This window comes from Rhipicephalus microplus, chromosome X (assembly GCF_043290135.1).
Source record: "Rhipicephalus microplus isolate Deutch F79 chromosome X, USDA_Rmic, whole genome shotgun sequence".
NCBI classification, from domain to species: Eukaryota; Metazoa; Arthropoda; class Arachnida; order Ixodida; family Ixodidae; genus Rhipicephalus; species Rhipicephalus microplus.
Window position 1 is genome coordinate 313,180,683 of NC_134710.1, and position 25,546 is coordinate 313,206,228.

The 25,546-nt window shown below is 45.4% G+C and overlaps 1 protein-coding gene across 3 annotated transcripts in view; it reads left to right on the forward strand.

The window, feature by feature from the left end:
- Positions 1-25,546, forward strand: part of LOC119186234 (phosphatidylinositol 3,4,5-trisphosphate 3-phosphatase and dual-specificity protein phosphatase PTEN) — a 121,758-nt gene that overhangs the window by 86,176 nt on the left and 10,036 nt on the right. For all 3 annotated transcript variants that reach the window (XM_075879512.1, XM_075879511.1, XM_075879513.1), the window contains one exon: positions 6,302-6,410. In XM_075879512.1, the coding sequence (XP_075735627.1) occupies positions 6,302-6,410 (109 nt within the window). The remainder of the gene's footprint in view (positions 1-6,301; positions 6,411-25,546) is intronic.

Below are 25,546 nucleotides of genomic sequence, written 5' to 3' on the forward strand. Positions count from 1 at the left end.
TTTTTTAGACAATCCATCCGCTCTTGAAAGTTGCTCATAGTGAAATGCGTGCGAGATTTGTTGACAGCGGATTTAAGACACAACAAAGCAATGCCATTCTTCGCCAGCTTAGAGTGGAAGGAACGGTGACTCAAGAGTGGTTTAGTTGACTGCCGTGTGTACTTCGAGCAAACGTGCTGTGATGAAAAATGCAGGAATAAATCGGGAAATTGTAATGTGTTGTCAACTAGCTCTTCACAGGTGAAGTTGAAACCACTACCTCATTGGTTAAAAAGCTTGTAATACCTCATTCATAAATGACTCGATTTCTACACTTCTTGTCGAAACTTCAAAATAGTTGACATACCGAAATATTCTAATGGTTATGTCCTGCAATCTACTTCCAAGTCCCTGTCAATCTTGCTCAAAAAATGCTACTAAGCACGGGGGCAACTCATCGCCTTATGCATACCCTCGACTTTTGCACAAAAACTTTATTCTTAAAGCCCACAATGGTATTACAAAGGTAGAAGCTTAACAGTTTTAAGAAGGCCTCCATCATGGTACCAGAGGCATTCCTGAATTCTACTTCATCGTTATCTTCAATGGTGCATTCTTTCACACGTTGCATCAATAAGTCACGTCGAAGAGAGTAGAAAAGGTCTTCCACACCAATACTTACAGCCGTGCATGCGGAGAACTCTACGGTAGACAAAAATGAAACAACTTCCCCGGAATTGCTTATGGAAAACGGATCATGCATGATCAAAGCATCCAGGTGTTTCTGCAAAAAACCTGACTTTGCCAGTTGCCATGTGCCACCCTTTGAAACAATAGAGCGAAAGGGAACTTCCAGCTTCTGCATTTTCGCTGCGAAAAATAACGTCGTCAGCTGCGTTGACTGTTTTAGAGCTGCTGCCAAGCTTTCCGAATTGTGCTTGCTGCACAGGTCAAGTGATCATTTTTTGGCATTTTTCGGTGTCATCTCAGCTTTGAAATTCTTTGCCACTGCTGGCCATGCTTTCTCCGCGGACATGGACTCTTCCAGGATCAGGAAGTGGCCTTCTTTGTCTGACACAAGTAACCATGCTCCCTTCGCAGCGAAGGCAGCGGATATTGAGCTCAAGGAGCCCTCCCTCCCGCTCGCCACTCTGGACTTAGCAACTACACCATCATCATCAAACAAAATCCCTCTGTACATCCGCGACAAAACGTTCAACTTTCTGCGTCAAGGCTAATTGTTCTACAGTTTTCAAAGGGGTGTTTAGACAGTATTTAGGGCCAAGGCTGAGTACTTTTTCCTCATGGTCATCCAAGGGCACATTTCCTAGCAGCAGGGGTTTTCCGTCAGCAGGCCTGAACTTCTTGGCAGCCTGGAGACTTCCATGCACATTGTTCCACAGTAGCTCAGCGAGTCTTTTCATGTGGACAGTTCACTGTTGCAACAGATCCATGTTTATTTAAGCAGCCCATTCTAGGACACAGGCGGGCCACCTCCGAGCAGTCTCTGAAGTGTCGCACTTCGCTATTACACTCAGCGCGAACCATCTTGCACATCCTCGTCCCATGGCCGGGTGACGGGAATGTTCTTGCACCTGATCAGACTACCAACCGCCTTGCCCACAATCCCAGTCAGTTGGAATCATTCTACTTGGGTGTGTTCTGTTGTTGGCATTCAGCAATAAAAAATTTTGGCAAGTTACGAAAATACGGTACAGAAATATGGTACCTTGCTATGATACCGCTCCTCCTTCTTGGTCGCCGACCTTTTACTGGCGAAGGCACTCGGACACCACAACAGCTTTTTCAAAATTAACTTGGGAGGGGGGGGGGGGGGTATCATGCCTCATTGTTGTCTGTCAGCCGCCAACGCATTATTTACGGGATGTCTGTGGTTCGGGGGACCCACTGTCGATTGAACGGCAAGTGGCAAAAGCACAATAAGCAAGAAAGGATGAACGCTACTGTACCGCCTTCCAGTGTTCGCATGCAATATTTCTGTAACTTGCTGAAACTATATTGTGGCTTAATAAGTCATGGCTAATGACTACCGTACCCACTATGCTGAAACAAAAGATAGTGGGACAAGGTAGTGAAATTCTTCATGGATACCATCTTGCTACAACATGGTAACCCAAGGCCTCTTATCAACGGTGAGAATGCCTTATATTAGAGCTAGCATCTACCATCCATATATGAATGCTCTTGTATAAAATAAAAGCATTGCCATATATATTTATAGCAAAATATAAATAAAAGCAGTGCCATATATTTATATAAATAAAAGCATTACCTGAATAAAAGCATTGCAAATATGTTGGCAATATACTACGTCCGTCGGCATCAAATGCAAGACATAGGATGCCATCCTCCCATACATAACTTATGCACACAACACTGCACTCGTTACCTGTGTAGTCCATGCCCTGAATGCCAATGAACACAGTTTCCTTTTTCTCTATCTGTAATTCTCTTTGCGGGGGTTTGCATAAGAGCATTATTGCACACGCTTGGCTATCACAATAGACATCTTCAAATATCATTTTGACAGCATGTGGAACTTACTAGTGCTGAAAGAGAACTGCACACATTTTATCAGCGATGACTAACAAAAATGTGCCTTCAATTGTCTGCTGTCTGTTTTAGTGAGTGGCACAACTCTTGATGGGCATCACTTCAGAAGTGAGAGCAGCCCATGTTGCTGCATCGCCTGAAGAAACTACCTATATGCAGCTACCAGTAGTACTGCCAGGAAGGGTGCTGGCACAATCACAGCCCACTCAATTCATATAGCACTAGCATTTGTCTGTTTGTGTTTATGACAGAAGCACAAGTTTTTGTCTTGATTGTACTCGTGGCGGCTGCATAAATGTCATGAATGAGCATAGACTGATGCATTGACTGTAGGTTTATGCGGCTCTCTCGGTTCACAACCTTAGGTCAGCCCACACTGGCAGTCACCTCTGTGGATGCAAGGCCAACAGCCTCCCAATCCTCCCAATCTCAATGCTTGTAGTCTTTATATGAATGCAGGAAACAAGCTCCGGCAGTTTGCAGACCAACTGCCGAGAAAACTGGTAGCTTCACTAATTGGTCAGTGTCTGATATCGCGTGATCTGTTGAGATAAGGGCCGTGGCATTATTTTAAAAATTTGAAGACGCTTGAGCTTTGCCTTCAAAACTAGAACACTGTCGCGCTGGGCTGCAAGAAAAGGCATGTCTGTCTGCATGTAAATTGAATTTTTCGAACTATTACCGATTGCACATACATACCTGCCAAGTCTCCAGGATTGTCCGGGAGACTCCCAGATTTCGACGTTTTCGTTTGTACGGTCGTCATGAAAATTTCCCAGAAATCTAAATTTCTGTGCATGATATGGTCCCATTGACAAAAATGCAGGTCAATCTGCTCCAGGCTTTTTGCGAACTCACTGCATTTTAATATAAATGAATTTAAGAGGTGTTCATCGAAACATATAGTAGAATCTCAGTGTTGTGAAATGCGGCAGATACGAATTTATGAAATTCCCCAGCCAAATTTCACTGTGTCTGTTGGTTCAAAATTCAAATGTTCTAAACACTTTTCCTAATCACGGCGGGTGATATGAACTTCAGTTCCAAAACCCTCGAACGAAGGCCAAGAGCAGCGTTACGTGTGCGACCAGCGCACACACTTTATTTTATAGTGGGTGTGGTTGTCATTGCCACAACCGCTGTGAACAAAACTGCAGTCATTCTTGGCATGATCATGTACGGCGATGACGTAACTGACAGAACTCCGAAAGTGTGCGCTCCAACACTCGACCAGTCACAGCAATGCTGCCTTCCCCCCATTTCTGTGGACAAAACAGCAGCACATATGATCATAGATAGTACAGAACAACGTAGCTTTGAAGGCATATGTGCAACCATCGCGCACAAAACACAAAACCACGGTCCCGGCGACGAGATAGCGATCTATGAGCTCTGACGGCATGCGGCTAACGCAGTAGTCGATAAAGGCAAGAAAGATGTAAAAAAGGCTAGACATGTTTTTGCGTTCCTGCCGATAGAACCTAGTAGGGAGCAAAGCTTAGACCTGCGCTTTCATGGCAGCCAGCTGTGGCATCCCGCCTGTTCACCTGTGTCCCAGGAAGGCATATGCGAGCTTTTCTGTTACGGAAATAAATTTTGCTAGTTCATTCGATGACTCTAAATTTCGGGAGCATTTGTGCTCCCTCTTTGAGACTCTCACCTTAGTGGGAAACCCCACCCTCGTCGATTCAAGCACTCCAAGCCATTATAGGACCACAATGCTAATGTTTGCGCTTGCAATAGGGACTACCCTCTCCTCTTGTTCTCGCGATGTTTTTTTTTTTTTCTTTCGGCACAAAAAAAAAATAGAGAAATTTATTCAGCATGACCCCCCCCCCCCCCCCCCCCTTTGCGAAGACCTTCAGGCAGGATTCAGGTTTCTTCTACTTGGCAGGTATGCATATTATGCATATACTTTCAGTACGGCAGCAAAGTGTCCAGTTTCCACGATTCTTCTGCAAATTTGCGAAGCACCTGCTACGTGTCTGTAAGGCAGAACGTGCATATAGGCTGGCGCACATGTTGATGCTGTTGCTGATAATTTTGCCTGTACGCATTATAATTTGTAAGCCTTTAAACAACCATTTGTGCAATTCATGTGGTTTGACACATGGTGAGATTCTACGGTTCTATCATGCAAAATTACATGCGTTACGGGCACTCATCTCATTCAGTGACATAATGTTTTTTTCTGAAACACTTTTGACCATGGGCATGGCTCTGGGGTGGATCACCTGCTTGCTATGCTAAAGTCCTGAGTTTAATTCCTACTCAAACTAAGGATTTTTACTTCTTTATTTGCATCTATATGGAGGTCTCGCTTATGAATAGCACAGATTTTTTGCTCATGATAAACGACCATGATGCTGATGCTGTAATTTTTCTGTAACAAGCTTTTAAACCCCATCACATTAGTATTAAAGAGCAATATGGAATGTTTGGTGCAAGCATGTGTGTTTCCGGTGCTCCTCATCATGCTATGACCACTACTGCTTGTGATCGTTGAGGGAACTTTGTTTATGTGCCTTCAGGCACTATACACCTCGCTTTGCCCTAATTAAACTTGTAATGTACTTTCTAAGTTTTCATAATGTTTCACTTTTTGGGTTAAAATTTGAAACATTTTAGTAACTTTTAAATAGCTTGCTTTTTCTTGGCTTTTATTTTTTTACTATGACCAAGGTTTCATCGTGTAGGCAAACTGATGTATTAGCTGCTCCTTTGAATATGGGCAGCAGAGCGGCTTCCATCAGATATCAGAACTGAATGACGCATGCAGAAGCATAGATGCCTGTTATGAAAAAAAAAAAAAAAATTCTGGCTGTTTCATTAAAAAGCAACGCCAATTAAAAGGTGCCTGCAACACTTCAGCATGCTCGGAAAAGGCTGCCTATGGATAGCCAAGGCTGCTGGGAACACGGGAGTCAAATATTGAAGCAGTGCACAGAGCTTGTAATGGCAATGAATTCTCAGTCAACTAAAAAAAGCTAACAAATGGTTGCTCTTCTCTTGACAAATGATGCCGTAAACCCAAATGGTTGCACCATAAATACAAAGTCCACGACTATTGGCTGCTGGTTTCAGCATTGCAAGAGGCATTGTTACTGAGGCCGTCGCGGGATGTTTCCACGTGCCTGCACGTTTGAACGCATAAAGGAAAAAGTGCTCAAAGCCATGGTGTCCACTGATAAAATGGCGTAGTTTCTTGCCTCCTTGTCATCCACCCCCTGTGAGGAAGCCCCTACAGTATGCGACAAATCCCTGTAATGCCACTCATACTTGGTGGATTTTGAAACTTTTTGCGGCAGTCCATTTGTGAGGCATTAAACTCTTATTGAAGTGATTCGATGATTACTTGGAAAAGTGTCGCAGGGCACCCTATAAGTGGCGGGTACTAGCATTTTTCTGTTCTACCACATTTTCGTTTTGATTTGTACAATTTATAGCATTATATTTTATTAACTTCTGTGGATTGAAGTTGAAGGTCGGTAGCTGTTCGTGCCACAAACTCTTCTGTTCATGTTTTTCATGTCTTCATGTTTTTAAACATTCACCAAGATACTAATGAGACACTTGTCAGATAAAATGGGCATGGCTGTGTTTTGCTTGGAACTTTAGTTCCATGTTCCTTCTTTTTTGCTATTCTGAACAAGTAATAAATAACCTGACTTTGGATGTGTAATCATAACTGTGCTAAGAATTTTCTTATTTTTGTGTTGCCGATGTTAAACTATGTTTCCTGTTGCAGGGTTCACAATGGGGGAGAAGAGGAGATGAGGATGTTAGTTCTCTGCAAGGACGACCTTGACAAGGCATACAAGGACAAGACTCATAGCAAATTCAGTAAAGACTTCAAGGTGTGCACTTCCTGCATTATTTTGGGCTAGTGAGAGTGTATAATTTGATGATACGAAGCAAGTAGGGCTATACTAATGGTTACGAAAAAGTAAATCGTTGTACAGTTATCAATCTTTATTTACAGGGATACTGAACAAAATTTTCGCTGCTGAGATAAATGGCCCGGTTGAAAGATTGTGTGATGAAATGTGTCGACACAACCTTCATTTCAAGCAGAGACTAGCAGAAAATAATGAATTCAATGGGTTTTTCGCACATTAGCGTGCGTCTAGTGGCCACGCCGTAAGCTATACACGAAGTTAGGTGACACCCACCGGATACTGACACGCGAACCATGCTCGCTGCGAAATTGCTCAGAAATCGACATCACAGGCCGCCACCGCAGCTGCATGCAGCTGCCCCAGCCACTTGCTTCTGCGTGGACGCTGTGGACAAAAGTGCTGTGCACGCTGTGCACCCAAGAGGTCGAGAAAGGGAAGCAGTTGGGCGGAAGAAAGCGCACCGGTTGCCCACCTTTTGCTGGTGAATGTGACGTCACATTCACCTACAAGCGCACTGGCGTGCAGGTGCCACGTGCTCACAATGCACTAAATACACGGCTATCTGCTTGCAAGTATGCGAAATAAGCTCTGTCTTTAGGAAGAGTTGTATCGTCCCAGCCGAATTTCAGTGTTTTCATAATATTTTCAAAATTTTCTTCAGTATCTCTTGAAGTTCAGGATATGTAAACTTTAAACTTAATTTTGCACACAGTTGTGTAGGCAAAGTAGGAATTACCAAATTGTTTGCTGTAAGATCAATGAATGAATGAAAGTTTATGAATGTATGATGGGTACTAAACTGTAGAGAATACTCCTTGAGTTTTGGTTCAACATACTCTGGTTTCATTCTGATTCGGATAAATAATGTTTTATGGCAATTCAAAAACCAGTCTGCAACTAGTTTGAATGTTTTATGGCAATTCACAAACCAGTCTGCAACTAGTTTGAACAAAATGTGTCCTATTTTTTTTTTTAAAGGTCTTTTGCATATCTCTTATATATGGGTAATTTTTGAGGCAGGATTTGATCCAAATTTGATGTCCAAATTTGAGAAACATATCGGTTGTGATCTCCAGAAGGGCAAAAAATGGGACACCACTTCACAGATATAGTTGTTTTCTGGTAGTTTTTCCGCTCATGGTGACTGGATGTAGTGCCTCACAGAAGAATTCTTGAGAGCAGTCACATTTGTCTAGCTCATAGACATACTTAAAGGGGCCCTGAAACACTTTCTCAAGTCCCCATGAAATGGATTCACTAAAGAGCTTATTGCCTCACGAATTAACGCCGCAAAAATTTTAAGAATCCATCCCATATGAGCGGAGTTACAAAAATTTGTCGCATGCTGCAATCGCGTTCTCTCTTCTCTCGTCCCAACGAAAGCACTGGAAGCTAAGCAAAGAGGTGGGTGGCATGGGTAAAGAAAATACTTCATGCGCACCTCGTGACCTTGAGAACTTTCTTTTTTTTTTCTTCGAATACACAGCTTTCTTTAGTGCAGTGGTGATAAACCCGCCATCCTGCATCAACTGGAAATTAGTTTGAAATACTGCTCCTAAATGGTCTGTTTTGTCTAATTTGCATAATTGTTGCACCATAAGGTGGTTTTGGAACTGGAAGTAATGTTGACACCATGCATTGTTAGTGGATATCACGTGGTGGTTACCATCTTGTGCACTTGCGCTGTGTGCAAAAACTACTGAATCGGCCGATCAATTATTTCGCCTTCTGCACGATTGCGGTGGTGCCTTTCCTGGTAACGATTGGCAAAGAACGAAGGCCATGTGGTGGGTACCGAAAAGTACGCCAATATGACTTGTCACCGACAAAAAGTGACCTGTGTGGCACAGTGCCGCTTTAGGCCTAGTGCACACTTTTAATAACCAGCGCTGAAGCCCCGATCGCTGCCACCTCAATCATTGTTCGGGACCATGCTCAACGTGGACCGTTTTGCAGAGACGAAAGCAGCTCGCTCTTGCGGAGTTGAGCATTGTGGATCACAGGCATCGAGAGAGCAAGCGTAGCACACGCTTTCATGAAGGGACAGCCAAAACGTGCCTCCTTCTGCTGCCAGGACCGCTAGATCATCGCTTGCAGAAAGTTCGCATTGTCTCCTTAACGGAAGAGGCTCCTCATCGCATATATGCGAAATTTCAAGCAGAGTGTGCGCAAAAGCGGCTCGGCACGGGGTGTATACCAAGTAGGCTAAGTGCTGTGAGCAACTAAGCAGTAAATGATCGGCTTCCTGCGACCATGTCACGTCTCAAAGAAACTGTCTGTTTTCGCTAAGTAGTAGATCGCGGTACACATATATCACGGACAGCCGAGTGTCCCCGTTTCGCCGCTGCGTCAGTCGCTGTGTTGGCAGCGTATCGCGGACTCTGCAGTAGTTTCGAAATGCTCTTTGGTGTCGCCACTGCGTACCATTGGAGGATTGTGTGAGAAAGCCAACCATTTCTGAACATTAGCAAGAAGAGAAACATGACTTTATGGTGGGCACTTAAGGCAATATTTGCTATGGCACTGTATTTATTCCTGCGTTAACGGTGATGGTGCACGTGAAGAAATGCAAATTGGTACTTGGTCATAGGGGTGTCCACGGATGGGAGGGGGGCAGAGGGGACGCAAAGCAAGCCCCTTACATAGACATAATAAGGAGGGGGATGCAAAGTCAGCCCCATACATTGACATTATAGGGTGTGGAGCGCTGCGACGAACCTACCCCCCCTCATCGCCCTGATGGGGAACCCTGCGCACGCTTAGTACATGGTGGTTAGAGGGACACCGAAACACTTGAAGAAAACAACAACAACAACAAAAAACGAGGTAATGGTGTCATGATACGTAATTTTGTGCGGCAAACTCGAAAATCAAGTCGAAAATTCTCATGAACCAGCGCAATTAACTTTATTTTGCCGAAAACAAGCAACAGGCGCCGTGGCCGCCATTGCGAGTCTCGCTGCCGCTATGATTGGTTGAAGCTCCATGACATCATTGACAGGAAGGTGAGAACAGCTTACTGTACTCAGCGGCGGGCAATGCCAAGCTTATCCGTTGAAATTGGGTAGTTGTTGTACTCTGGGATTCGTAACAAGTTCGCTGTATATCTGTACATGTTCGAGCCGGTCGCCAATGTAAGAGTGAAGACAAAGGACATTGCCAGCTCTGATGATGTGGCACAGTAAATAGAGTCCGCCGAACCAGCAACCTTCACCCGTGTTGGAAACGCAGAATGGTACGTATAAGATGCATGTCAGTGCTTAATTTCACTGTAGTAAACTGATACAAATGATACGTTCAACCATAGATAATAAATCTGATAAAGAACAGCAGCATTGGCGCTCGCATTTAACCGCGTATGGGCACAGTCTGCGCTATGCGCAGGCATCGTGTGGAAACATCCGCTGTTCGTGGATTTCGTTGCTCAGGATGCACCATTGTTGATGCAATCAGTATTGCCCTTTGCAGCAGGCAAGAAGCATGCGATGAGGCAGTATGCTACCGCGCTGCTACGCGGACAGCTTGGACTACGATATTGCTTTATGTGGTGGCATTCGGCAGCGATCGAATGTTACCGTAGCAATGAAATGTTGTCTTGATCATCGTATGAGTGATTGTCGCATCGATGCATAGATGATTCTGGATTTTGACTGAAAAGTATTACCCAAGCCGGAATCGAAATAAAGCGCCCGTGTTACAGGGTCTCTTTCTTTGGCGATTAAGACTGGCCTTGATAAATATTCCATACCTGCCAAGTCTCTCGAATAGTCCAGGAGACTCCCGGATTTCGACCGTATCTTCCGTTTGTAATCGAAATTTCTGCGCATGATCTGGCCACATTCATAAAAATGCTGCTCAATCCGCTCCAGGCTTTTCAAACCTACCCCATTTTATTATAAATGAATTAAAGAGGCGTTCATTTAAATGTGCAATAGAATCTTAGTGATGTGAAACCGTGGCAGATACCAATTCGTGAAATTCTCCAGTAAAATTTCACTATGCCCATTGGGCCTAAATTCGAATGTTCCGAATACATTAAGTAATCGCTGCGGGTGATACAAACTTTAGTATGAAAACCATCAAACGAAGGCCGAGAGCCAGGTACTGAAAGCTTCGAAAGTACGCGTGTGACCGGGGCACGCACTGTCTTTTACAGTGCATGTGATTGTCTTTGCCACAACTGCTGTGGACTAAACCGCGGTCGTTCTTGACACAATCATGTATCAATCAATCATGACACAATCACTGACAGAACCCTGAAAGTGTGTGCGCATCCAATGCCAACCAGTCAAAGCAAGGCTGCTTTCTGCAAACTGTGCGGACAAAACTGCAGCAGATACGGTCATAGATGGCATAAAACGACTCAGTTTTTAAGGTGCGTACGCAGCCAAGCGCACCGGGATTGAAAACGGAACTACTGTTTGCTGCAACTGCTGTGCACAAAATCGAGATCGCGGCGACGCGATAGCAATCTACGAGCTCCAAGGGCTCACGGCTAACGCAGAAATAAATTAAAGGCACTAAATACATTAAAAAAAGGCCTGATGCGTTTCGGCATTCCTGTCAAAAAAATCTAGAAGTGAGCAAAGCTTTGACTCGCACTTTTGTGGCCACCAGCTGTGCCATCCTGTCCGTTCATGTGTGTCCCAGGAAGACATACGCGAGTTTTTCTGACGGAAATAGATTCTTATAGTTGTGTTAATCCTTAGAGACTCTTACCTTAGTGGGAAACCCTACTCTCATGTGTTCGGTCACTCCAAGCCACTATAAGACCGCAACACTAATGTTTGCACTTGTGATTGAGACCCCCCCACCTCACCCCCTTTTGTTTATCGTGATGTTTTTTGTTTGTTTGTTCTTGTTTTTTTGTGCTGAAACAAAAAAAAATAGGGACAAATAATATCCCCCTGTTGCGGAAATCTCCCGTATTCAGAATCCTTGAACTTGGCAGGTATGATATTTTTTAAAGGCGTGATCGCGAGCTGTCCCTGCAACAGGGACAGCTCGGTGGCTTATTGGGTCCCTGATCGAGTGAAACTTTATGTCTGCGTAATGGCTCGCGATCCCCGTGTTCCATAGAGATTCGAAGTGAGTCTCGCGGAAGCGAAGCAGCACAGCACAGTACAGTGCATGCTCACCAACTAACTATGCACTCCTACGGCACATTAGTAGTCTTACAGCCTTCCTTCAGTTTTCCTTTTCACGAAGGCAATTCGTGGTGGCTGCCAGAGCCCCCTCAGATCCGGTTCATGGGTGTGAAAACACATAAAGAACAGCTTCGGTGTTTAGTCGCACACACTTGATCGTTAATCTCAGCGACATTTTCGTAGGTTTGAAGTTTTTTTTTTTAACTGCAGTGGCCCATTTTGCAGCCATCTTGTGATCACAAGAAAATTTGTGAAACGCAACCTGATCATGACTGAAAGTGCTGCGGTAGCAATATGTCACGCAGTCATTCGGCATTGATAGTCTATTTCGACCCTGCACAGACACAGCTAGTGAGGGTCAGCTGGCCAAAATCTCTAATCAGAAGAGAACGATGCAATGGCAAGAAAACATTACGAACTGGCAGTACTAATGTTTTGCTAGGCAGCAGATCGCACCAGAAACAAGACACAATCCCGAAGTAAACAAGCTGAGCTGACTGAGCGACGCAAGTAGACCGGCGGCTCACTCCGATGATTTCACCTCCCCACGTGTCTATCTCTTCCACACTCTGCCCCTGCCCTCCGCGTGCGCAGAGGGGGGAGGGGGTATCCTCGATCAAAGTTTGCTCGCTTATAGTGCCGTTGTTTAATAAAAAATTGCAAAAAAAAAAGAGGTCGCAGATATCGAATTCACAATAAATTCGGGAATGCAAATGCAAAACTGCTTCAGTGTCTGTTTAATGCACACTACGTTTAGTGCATAGTTGGCCGCGTTTCCGGAAGGTTCTTGGTGTGTATGTACATATTAACGAGGTTATACTGTAACAGGCTTTGAATACGCACGAGCGCATGTGCATATGTGTGTGCTGCTATGAACTTCATGCAGAGGTTATAGACTCCATGCACTGAGACAAGCGCGCCGCTGCGCAGCCGTCGGAGAAGAAAAATGTTGAGAGCCCGAGCAGAACACAATTCTCCCCCAACGTTCACTAGCACGTAGTTTATCTGAATCATGCACTGCTGCGTAGTTGACTGTACCAACAGGTACACGCCGTGTCCTGTGGGAACGAAGTTTCGGAGTTTCTCGACTTGTCCTTGCTTTATTGGGCAGCGAAATAAGTGAATCACCGCTGTGGGGCGTAAAAATCGTTTAGTTCCCGTTTACTCTGCTTTCTCGCATTCTGCCGATGCGTGCTTGAATTGGTCTGAGACACCCTCTGCAAACGCGATGATCTTGTGTGATGTTCTTGCGAGCTGGTGAGAAAAGAAACATATGCAAGATTTCAGATCAAGGCTGAGGGGACGTTTTAATGGACCTTAATAATTACTACCTCTCCGTGTACCATTCGCAGTTTTGAGGAATGCAGTGCGAGGTCAATTAGTGCTTTCCTGAGTTGATGGTCCATCAGTGAAGGGGCAAACTGAGTTAAGTAGCATTTTACCGTAAACACAAGTAGCCGCCAATCAGCGTATGCGCACTCGATAGGATCAAGCTAGTACGTCAGTTGGTTGGATGGTCCTTAGTAAATTGGCAAAAGGCACCATGGGGGCTCAGTCATTAAATGGCGGTGCCTTGTTATATAAATGATTTTGTTTGTAAATTTCAAAATCTATAGCAGTAGGTCATTTTCGAAATGACTTATTAGCTTAATTCACAAAAAAAGTGTAATGTCGTTGAAGAATAAGTTTCACTTACATAACCTTACAATTCAATTCGTTTCGTATCGCGTAGCAAATCGCATATGGCATCCCAAACGCCCCTGTGTCTGAAACCAAGTGCTGTAGCTCCAAAGGAAATAACCGCCGGAAGTAATTAATTGAATCCCATCTTTCGGATTTGGTTCATTTAAAAGCCTTTTGCTTTGACTGTAAAACAATCTGCATGTTAGAAAAAAAATGATGCAGGGCGTAGAGTATAGCAGAACTTATACATGGTAAGAAACGATGCTTTGTGAATGCTATAGCGACGGATGTGCATATCGGTGTTTGTTTCGGAAAGCAACATAAAAACGGAAGAGGTTATAGTGAATGAGAGACGCGTGACGGTAGCTGAAGTGACCGTGCCATCGCGGTCAGCACTCTACAAGGTCTAGCGAAAGACGGAACGGGGCACGCACCATCCTCTCTGGACTAAATCTGCTCGCGTTCTCTTTCTCGCTCGGGCCTCAAGCTCTTAGCATGAGCTGCGCGAGCGGCGAGGTAAAGACTATGATTATGATGAGTGACGGTGATGCCGCAACAATTTCAAGCAAAGCACTTCACAAGACTCAGTGGCTGAAAATCACAGTGGCACGACGCCGCAACAAACGAGCACGCTAGTTTCCACGGCGAGTGGCCGTGGAGCCATCGATATTTCTAAACTCTCCGAGTATTTTGCAAGGACGCGGGTAGTGGGCAAGCACAGATAATAATCCAAGTTTGAAAGAATGACAGCTTGCCGCAATAGTTATGCATCAAGCCTCATGCATTACGCACACCTGACATGCGTTTAGCCTTCATTCCTGGCGATGGGTTGCAAAGCGCTCACTAACGCAAAAAATGTGGCCGCCTTCATGAAGGTTTTCCCATTTATTCACGGTGGCATCGCAGAAGATTATCCCCCTGCTATATCTGAAGCACGCACTAACCCGCCGGCCACAGGCACTTGTATCATTATAGCTATCAAAGCAATGAGGCACTTGTACCATAGAATGTTAAGAGCTCGTATTTACCTGGATTTAAAAAAGCAATGACAGAAACTGATACACAAGAACCCAATTATTCAACTGGCTGTGAGAGGAAAAATACAGGAATACGGAGTTTCACTTCAGAATCGATTAGAGGCACTAAATGAAATAACCGACATTAGAGTTGACACAATGAACGATAATCTTACTAGCATCATCAAAGACTGTGCAATTGAAATTGGAGGTGCAGTCACTAGACTGGAAACTGGCAAACTATCTCGGGAGACGAAAAATCTTATTAAGAGAACAAACGATGAAAGCCTCAAATGCAATCGTCAAAATAAAACTAGTGGAGATTTCGAAGTTGATCAGTAGGAGTAAGGTAGCCGACATCAAGAGGTACTATAATATCGAAAGAATTGAGCAGGCTGTAAAAAGCGGCAGAAGCATAAAAGCTTCAAAGGCAGACTTGTGCAATGGCAAAAATCGAATGTATGCATTGAGGAACAAGGAAGGCAATGTCGTAACCAATATAGATAGGATAGTAGAGATAGCAGAGAAGTTCTACTACAGAGAGCTGTACAGAACTAAAAAAAGCCAGGATGATGTGAGAAACAATAATAGACCATAGGAATTCGACATCCTATCAGTAACGACAGGGGAAGTAAGGAAAGCCCTAGAAAGAATGCAAAGAGGCAAAGTCGCTGGTAAGAATAAGGTAACAATGAACCTCTTGAAAGTTGGCAGAGAAATTAATGAGCCACCTTATATACAAAGTGTTTCTTGACAGGATTGGCACCAGAATCCTGGAAGAACGCCAACATAATCTCAATCCAAAAGAAAAAAGATGTCACACACTTGAAAAATTACAAGCCGACCAGTTTCCTGTCTGTTCTTTACAAACTATTCACAAAATAATAGCTAATAGAATTCAGGTGATATAAGAGTTCAATAAACCAAAGAACCAAGCAGGATTTCGTACCAGCTACTTCACAATAGACCATATTCATACTATCAATTGGGTAATAGAGAAATGTGGTGAATACAATCAACCCCTATACATAGCTTTCATAGATTACAAGAAGGCGTTTGACTCAGTCCAAACATCTGCAGTAATGCAGGCACTGCGAAATACACCACGTTTTTAAATTCTATTAGCACCAGAGTCGCTAGTTTCCTATGTATTGTTCAGAAATAAAGCTTATTCTGTTGATTTGACTAAGTATGTGATGAAAATATTTTTTCAACATCGACTACCTACTTTTTAGCACAACCAGATTCGAATTCAGCAATAAAAAATTAGCACTTTTTGAATGGAATATTAAAAAAAAATTTGGCCCTGTATCTGCATGTTTCTGCAAATGTCGCCGAAAGGTGATAGTCTTGCGTGTGGAGAGAGTGAGCAAGACATTTATTTGATGTTCTGCGCAAGAAAATCAGTGAGTGGTATTCTGGAGGCGCTGTGTTAGAGTGCGTCGAGCACGCAGCGGAAGCGAATGAGCGTATCGTCACGCCACATGTGAGACATGAGCGCCATCTGGCAGTTTTCTTAGAAAACAAAGCGCGTGGCTTTGAGACGGGTGTGCGCGCCCATCTCAAAGGTGATAAGGTGTAGAACGCAAGGCGACGGGTAGGTGCCACCACTGTCTCGTCTAAGCAAAGCGTAAGAAACACTCCCTGTTCCGTGCAAGCGTTGCATGGTCAGCGCAGCGTAATAAGCGCTACGGTCCTTAAAATTACTTATGTATGCCGTTTCTAGTAAAAGACACACATGCAGAATATATACGTGTTGTTGTGGTGCCCCAGACATGCGCAATAATTGCTTTTTAATTGACAATTGCTCAAGCATTAACGCTCAACCTTGAGCAACATTGGTGGGCGCTGCGGATGGGGTAGGCTGTTTCAAGTACCTGACGCCTTTAAGAGTGGACAGACAATTGTACAGACAGACAGATCAAAATTTTTGCGTCGAAGGTTCCCAAGAGAGACTGTATCGTCTTTAAAAATCAATTAAAGAGTTAATCCCTCTGTAAAGATGGTTTCACTGCGTTAAAGAGGTGCTGTATTGTGAGTACGCCCTTAGAGATAAAATCTACACTGCTGCGAAGCCCTACTCCAAGGTTGATGAGTATATTACCCTGGCATCAATGCTTCCATTTTTCAAAGTTTAAAGTCTTATTTTACTGTCTTTTATGCTCCTAGTATCGTAAATTTTAAAATGTAGCATATTTTACTGACTTTCACTTGCATTCTACCAAAAGACTTTTCAAAGCTGTTTCTACTTTCCTTGTACCAAATGGAACGACATTTGCTTGTGCCTTGTATCAGTTAGAAAAAATATTGTGCAGAGTAGTTGGGTCATGACTAATATGCACATTTTTCTTTATAATGTGTGATATAAACTATTTGAATTCGATTAGAAAATATTTGCACCAATCACTATTCGCTTCAAACCTAAAATTTGCTACTTGCATAAGTCTAGAAGTTGTACATGCTCTGCAATACATTGGCCGGATTTTCTCTAGTGAATTTGGATGTGACTTGAATTAGGCACGAAAATGTGAGGTGACATGAGGGTGAAGGCTATTGAACCTCAATGTGATGAAAAAAAATTCTGAATTTCAAGACGCATTTACTTTTTTTAAAATTAATTTATGCCCATGGAACACTATGTATGTTTAACGTCAGTATAACAAAGCTCTTTTTCTATAGGCGGTTTCGGTGTTTGTAAACAAACTGGCTGCCCCGCCGCGGTGGTCTAGTGGCTAAGGTACTCGGTTGCTGACCCGCAGGTCGCGGGTTCGAATCCCGGCTGCGGCGGCTGCATTTCCGATGGAGGCGGAAATGTTGTAGGCCCATGTGCTCAGATTTGGGTGCACGTTAAAGAACCCCAGGTGGTCAAAATTTCCGGAGCCCTCCACTACGGCGTCTCTCATAATCATATGGTGGTTTTGGGACGTTAAACCCCACATATCTATCAAATCAACAAACTGGCTCACGCCAAACGACCTACCCCAGCAGACTTCTGGTGTGACATTACCGGTAATGTATTTTGAACGATATCTGCGGTGTTTTCGTGGTGTGTTTGAGTTTGCTGCTCTATTATCCCTGACGCATTCCTTTCAATGTGCTTGGAGCCACGTCTAACGGCTACATGAAGGGGCTTGACGTAGCGCATGACAGGTACAGGCGCGGCCTCTGCTGCAGGTAATGGCTCACGTGGCCGACAGGCGCCGCATAAAATATTCATCGTGGAATTGCGATGAGCGTGGCCCCCTGCTACGTGTTACCTTTGACAGTGGACGTGCCTATACAAACAGAAAATGCATAAACTGCAGGAGAAGTTTCTCAGCAAACTTAAATTGGCTCTTTATGTCGATGATATATATGCGCTTTGAAGATGCAGACAGGGAATTGACAGCGCACACCTGTCTATAAAAGTGTACCCACAATAGCCACCATACCCACGTTGTCGACATGCAGGAGAAGAGTTGTCCGATTTACAGTTCAGCTTTTCACCTAGAACTGATGACCTTCCTCCTTTCGAACCCCGAACATATTTGTGTATTCGTCTAAGCATACGACATCAGGATAAAACGCTTATTTCTGCGCCTATGTCACACCGGGCACTTTTTATAGAGATCAGCGGTGATCGGAATCGCTCGTGATTTGAAGAGCTAGTGTGACTGAGGCATTATAAAATGTACTGATTATGTGGTGACGCCAACTGCGGCTGAGTCACGCGAACTACTATAGTTTACTAACGAGAAGCTATTCATGGATCAAACTTTCAAGTTGAACCCACCTAACCATCCATGTTCACACCGAAAGATAAATTAGCTAGAATGTGGCAATGTTTATTAGCAACAGAGAGACAGGCAATGAGTCATTTGCTTGTACAGATGAAAGCCCACTCACCGGTGTCGCCTTAAAAATAAAATCAAATGCAACGACAACGAAACGTGGACACCGCGACGTACACTGCGCGGTGATTCATGTTGAGCACGGCTACTTCATGTCCCACGAAGTTTCTAACTGTACAAATCATCGATATCACTCAAACTGTAAAAGAACACCTTGGTGATGAATTTTCAGGGTTAGCTTTCACGTTTTGCTACCCATTTCAGGCGTCAGTCGACTTATCTGCCGCGGGTGGAAGATGAGAGCGACAGATGTGTTCCCGGTAACCGGGGGCCTTCGACTATAGTCTAAAGCCTGAGTATCGCCTCTGTGTCATTAGTCTGCACTGTGCTTTACATTACCTCTAATGAAGTGGGCAGAACAAACCTACGCGCACCAGCAGTTTTGTCGCGTGATCGCTGCAAAGCAGGCGCTATTTCTGTTGTCATCGGCTGGAAAAAAGAACATTTTGACTAGCATATAAAATTTGTTCAGACTTTCAGACTGCATGCTGGCTTGACACAGCTGTGCCCAACTTGCAAGCACTTAATCGGAATAATTTTACCTGCATAAAACATCAGAACACTAACAGCCGCGGCCAGCAAAAAAGACTGAAACCACGCAAAAGCAAGCTAAACTGGAATTATCCAGGGGTGCTTTTTCGGTGAACTTACAATGTTGCCAGGGACTGGCGAAACGTCTACACAGTAAAACCTCGATGATACAAATCTCATGGGGTCACAAAAAATATTCGTATCGTCTGTAATTCGTATTACTAGAAAACACGGAGTATAAGCACGGGACAAAAGAAAGCTGGAATGTGTTTTCATTTATGAGTTTCTTCATTTATGAGTTTCAGTTTCAGCTTATTTTCAACATCAAGATAGTGCGCACAGTGATGTTGTAGGCAGTAGACAAAAAGCCTCTAAAATGGCTTGAAAGCATCCACGGGCAATAGCATTGGACAGACAGCAGTACGTAGCAAGTAACATAATGCAGTACAACAGTGCAAGTAAAAAACAAAACAATGTGCAAATAAGAAATTAAAAATTCTCTATTTACACAATACAATGTTTTTACAAAAGTGAAAATAGTCAATATGGAGGAACTATTGAATCAAGTCAATAACCTAAATAAATTATACAAACTAAGCTATATGTGCAAAACTCTGCACCTGAAACAATCTCTGAAAAAAAAAGCAAAATGCATCAGAAAGTACATAAAGCACAAAAAGTGAAAGTTGATAAGATGCTCACGCTACAAAACTTATTTATTTAGGAGACGTGGTAAGTGTATGCACAACCTTTGTTACGCATAAATAGTTCTGCAATGCGGAACTTCCCACATTTTCCGAAATCTGGTGTCACGTGTATGTACGTTAAGTGACAAGTAGGCAATGCTCTTAAGGGACGGGTATATTTTTCTGACTTCTGATTCATAGTGTTTCATGAGGATACGTTCTCATAGTTCTGGAAATGAGAGGAAATGCAATTCTCGGAAAAATGGTTCTGAATTACTTTCGTATAAAGCATCCACAATTGCTCAAATGGTTATCTTGTATAATGTCTAATTTATTCATATTAGAGGCAGCTGTAGTACCTCATACTATGTAACAGTAACTTAAAACTGAGAGAAATAAAGAGTTATAAATCAGAAGCTTCACAGTTCTGGGAAGTGGAGGACGCACCTTGCACAATATACCGGCCACTTGAGCTAATTTGGTTTCCGTAGATTTTACGTGAGGATCCGTGCTCTTTGAAAGAACACCTAGACACTTAACTGTAGGTACTAAATGAATATGTAAGTCCTGAAACTGCAGCACAACTTATGTATCAATTTTACAATTGTTCAGTATAAAACGATTGGCTTTTGTCTTAAGTGTTTACTACAAGGGAATTAGCAGCAGACCAGGCTGATCATTTTAGTACTTCGTTTCCCTTCAGAAGTGCATCATTTGGGTTTCTTAATGTAAATAATATGGCACTAAAATCAGTATAACTGACAGTCAACAGAATTTTCAATGTTTACGGGGTCATTAATATGCAGGTATAAGCCCCGCCGTGGTGGTCTAGTGGCTAAGGTACTCGGCTGCTGACCCGCAGGTCGCGGGTTCAAATCCCGGCTGCGGCGGCTGCATTTTCGATGGAGGCAGAAATGTTGCAGGCCCGTGTGCTCAGATTTGGGTGCACGTTAAAGAACCACAGGTGGTCCAAATTTCCGGAGCCCTCCACTACGGCGTCTCTCATAATCATATAGTGGTTTTGGGACGTTAAACCCACATATCAATCAAATATACAGGTATAACAAAAGTGGGCGTAGGATGCTTCCTTGTGACCTTAGTTTAGAGATTTCAAGTCAGAAGAATGGTTGTTTACTATCGTTTTCTGCTGGCAGCAGAAAAGGTAAGAGTGGAGTAATCCTAAGAATACACCACGGAAACCATAGTAACTGTGCTTTTTGTTCATAGTTACATGGTTGATGATGAGGTCGAATGCTTTCGAGGAATAGTCAAAAATGCCCACTGCACATTGCTCGCGTTCAAAGGCATAGTTACGTTCCGTTTGGTTCTTTCCACTCGCCTCTCGCTTGTTGCGCGACATTTGCTGCTGCCGCCAAGGAAGCCGAAGACGAGAACTTTTCATCTGCTGGCACATTGAGGAAACGACCGCTCCGACATCATCTGGATATAGCGATGTTTATTCGTTTCTTTCCTCCCCCCTCACTGTCCCTGCACCCCTGATTTTATCCCCTGTCTCCCCATTCAACCACTCTTACAGTCCAATCGTAACGCACCACTCTTATAGTCCAATCAAAACGCACAGATGTGTCTCTCCTCGCCACAACCTCGAAGACCCACCGCCTCTTGCCCACTCATCGGTTCTCCACCGTCGCTCAGGTTTCTTTCACACCGGTTCCCGGAATGGTCGACGACGGGCGTTGCCAGGTCGTGGAAAAGCGCCTCCGAGTAAGTTCCCACGGTGCCGGGTTGACAGGCCATCAATACAATTGGCCCCTGCGCCAATGCCGTCGCCTCCGCTGACTCTGATTGTCCGGCGGACGCGTACGTGTACCTTCCACGTGTACCTTCCACGTGTACCGGCCACCTGCAGCCTGGCTTGGTCTCCTGTAAGGCGCCATAATTGAGCCCGACAGCGGCACGGGAGTTGTCGCGTCCTTTGTGGCCAGCAGACAGTCATCGTCCCGCATTCCGGTGGCCCTGCTTCCTTGTTGGTGAGGGGTCGCCGGCTGCGGGGTGGGTAACATAAGGTATTCGGGGAACGCACGAAGCTCGAGCCCAACACCTCCCCTCCAACTGTGTTGCACTGTATCTATGACATGCGACACAAACACGACCACATATGCACACATGTTCACTGGCTCGACACGTGAGGCACCAACTGTCACTCGTACCTCGTTGACTCTGTCGCGCGCACGCGCTAACAAAGCATACACCCCCCTTAACTCGCCGTCCCTTTTATGCGTCATCGTTAGGAGTCACTAACCGCGACATTGCGTCGGCATTAGCGTTTAGACACCCCTTTTTGTGTTCAATTTCCAGGTTATATTTCTGTAGTGCCAACGCCCAGCGTGTCAGCCTAGCGCTCTGTGGAGTGGTTAGAGTCAGAAATTTGAGTGGGTTATGATTGGTAATCACCTTGATTTTAGCGCCAAACAGCCAAACATCCAACTTCCCCAGTGCTCAAATGATTGCATAAGCTTCCTTTTCTATTGTGGCCCATCGGTTCTGAGCCGGGCTAAGCTTCTTGCTCAGAAAAGCGATAGGGCGCTGCTTGCCCACCAGATCCTGCTGTGCCAGGCACGCACCAACGACGTAATCGGATGCATCTGTGGCAAGGATAAATTCTTTCCCCGGGTCTGGTGCCTGCAACGCCGACGCCTGCACTAGACAGTTTTTCACCTTGTCAAAAGCTTTTTGCGCCTTTGTATTCCAAGGTAAGTTCTGCAGAATACGTCGGCCAGTTAGGTTAGTCAGAGGCATAACAACTTTGGAGTACTCGGGCACGTAGTCCCTATAATAGTTGACTAGCCCTAAGAAACTACGAAGCTGTCCCTTTGTTTCGGGAGCCGGGATCTCCTTTATCGCCCTGACCTTCTCTGGACCGCCTTCGAATATCACTCCTACTGCAGTTACTCGGGCGTGATATGCGCGAAGCTTGTTAGCGTGAATGGTTCTGCGTGAACCGTCCTCGAGCTCATCTAAATAACTGTACGGTCGCAGTTTTTCGACCACTGTGATCGGTCCCTTCCACTTCGCCACTAGCTTCCCCTCTCCTTTCTTTTCGAGCCATAGTACTTGGTCCCCTGTGACAAAGTGTTTGTCTGTGGCCCTCAAGTTATAGCGTCCTACGTACTCCTTCTGAGTGACTTCACTCTGTCGGGCGGCTCCTTCGCTAGCTTCTTCCAAACTACTTCGGAGCTTCGCAAGATATTCCGCTGCTGGCATACCCAATGATTCCGGCACTTCCCAGTCTCCTGACCAAGTCCTTTTGAGAATGGATAGGGGCCCGTTCGGCACCCGCCCGTACATGAGCTCGAACGGTGACCGCCCTGTAGTCGCATGTGGGACCTCACGATATGCCCATAACAAAAACGGAATCATCCTATCCCACTCGCGTCCATGTTCGCTGACTATGTGAGAAAGCATTCTTTTGAACGTGCCGTTCCAGCGCTCGACTAAGCCGTTGCTTTGCGGGTGATCGGGCGTGGAAAATCTCGGAGTTGCCCCCAGTCTTTGCAACATATCCTGTGTCAACCTTGACGTAAAGTTGGTGCCCTGATCTGAGCAAATTGTCTCTGGCACCCCGTGTTGAGAAAATGTCTGCGGTAACGCGTCACATGTAGCCTTTTCTGTTAGTGAACGGAGGCATACCACCTCTGGCTATCTGGTATGTAAGTCGACGACACAAAGAGCATAGCGGTGACCTCTAGCCGAAGGGGGTACCATAGGACCGATGCAGTCCATGTTTACTGTCTGAAACGGCGCGCTGGGCCTGGCCAGGGGCTTTATCGGAACCCTATCTATCTGCCTCGTCTGCGATTTCACCTGGCATTCATGGCACGACCTACAGTACTCCTTTACATCTCGCAACATCTGCGGCCAGTAAAATGAGCTTTCCACTCGTAGTGTTTTTTGCTCTCCTAAATGACCTGCCCATGGTGAATTGTGAGCCATTTTCAGCACTTCTTTGTGCCTGGGCAATGGTAGCACTAACTGTTTGCAGATGCGACCCGCGAGGTGTTCCTGATGATACAATAGCTCGTCTTGAACGAGCATGCCATGCGTTGCGGCCTTTGTTTGCGCCCAAGCATCTCGCAAAGCCGGGTCTGCTTCCTGAGCCTCACGAAACGCCTGTCGTTTGCTTTTGACCGGCTCGGAACCTTCGCTGTTGCTCTCCGCGGTTATGACGCCTGCCATCGCCCGTTGCTCCTCGCATGCCTCATCTGACAGCTCTGCTATAGCTTCAGTCTCCTCGACTGCTGAACACTCGTCTGACACTATGTCACGTTTAACCCTTTCCTCGAGAAGCTGTGCGTAATCGTTGGGCGTGATCAGCGCGTCGGTGCCGTCTAGCAGCTTATCTGTGATTGCACAAAGCACGGCCGACTGCACCGCCTCGGACATCACGTAAGGACTTCCTTCAGTAGCTATGAGCGGCACGTAAGCCAACTCAGCGGTTACCTGTTGCCCGAACGCTCCCGTCAACTTTATCTGCGAACCCGTACCATCGTACTGAGGTACCACTGCCTTTCTGATGACGCTCACCTTCGCTCCTGAGTCTGCCACTGCATTTAATGATCGACCTGAGCTCTTAAGCTTTACAGTTTCCAGTGAGGGTTGTTTCTGCTCTTTACGCTGCCACAACCTGTCTGTCATTGCTATTTCTGACCCGAATGCAGAAGCCGTCACCCTCGCGACCACTGGACCGTTTTGTTGTCCTGCTGGCCTAGTGCCTTGCCTTGCACCTGAACCCTTATTGGGGCAATTCCTGGCAATGTGGTCGGCACCCTTACACTCAAAACATTGTTTTTCCCGTTTCCGTCCGTGGGTGTATCTACCGCTGTTTTAGCTTTCTTTTGCCACTCCTCTACATTTGCCTTCTTTTGTGCTGCCTTGCACTTTTCGCTCTCCTCGAATCTCTCCGCGAGCCTAGCCATGCCACTGGGCAGCAAAAAGGACTCCTGTTGATTACAAATGACATGCGCTCTCGCTTCAGGGCTCAAACATTCTTTCAAGCGATCCGTGGCGACTAGCTGCTTGAGTTCCTCAAACGTGCCTACCTTTGAACTCTGGACATAATAGTCGAAATAATTCTCAAGGCGTACGGCAAACTGATCCCAGGACCCCCTTTCTCCCTTTTTCGATCCCGCAAACAGCCTCTTGTACTCCGCCGCCGAAAGCCTGAGACCCTCCAAAATGCTTGACTTAAGCTTAACATAAGCTTTGTGCTCCTCTGCTGTAAGCCTGCACAGCAGCCCGTGTGCCCTTTCACTCAACTGTGGCAAAACTAGCCCGGCCCACAATTCGCTTGGAACTTCATACGACTCTAGCGTTGCCTCAACATCGTCGAACCACATTGGCGCAAGCGCCTCTTGGTTCGGCATAGGTGCCAGTACACCCCTTAACAAGCTTGCGAATTTCAGTCGCCTGTCTTCCTCTGACCTTCTGCTAAGCGCTACGCTGTCATCGCTCTCGTTGGAGTCAGCCCCATTACGGGCTCGTAGCCGCTGGCTTTCCAGTATCAAACGCTGCTTCTCCATTTTCGCCTCAGCAATTTTTAATTGAAGCTGGAGCAGCGCTAGCTGCTGTTCCGACGCCGTATCTGACGTGACACTACCATGACCCCCCGTGCCGCTGTCGGCGACTCCGAACGCCTGCAAGTTTCCTGCCCCGTCCCCGTTCATTTCCGAGTTGTCCCTTTCTCTGTCTCGCAAGTTGTAATGCTTTGTCATCGCCTGCGCCCAACAGAAAATCAAGAGGTACCCGCCTGAAGTAGCCTTGTGGTGCGCTCTTCCTCCTCGGAATCCGGTGGACTAGCCTTGCTTCGTTGATCCCGCAGCGTGGTAGTCCATTGAAGGTGGTGGTTGTCAGTCTCGGCCGATGTTGCTCCCCGCTGTCCTCTTCAGTTCAGCCATGCAGATCCTGTCGACTGCGCCAGTTACGTTCCGTTTGGTTCTTTCCACTCGCCTCTCGCTTGTTGCGCGACCTTGCTGCTGCCGCCAAGGAAGCCGAAGACGAGAACTTTTCATCTGCTGGCACATTGAGGAAACGACCGCTCCGACATCATCTGGATATAGAGACGTTTATTCGTTTCTTTCCTCCCCCCTCACTGTCCCTGCACCCCTGATTTTATCCCCTGTC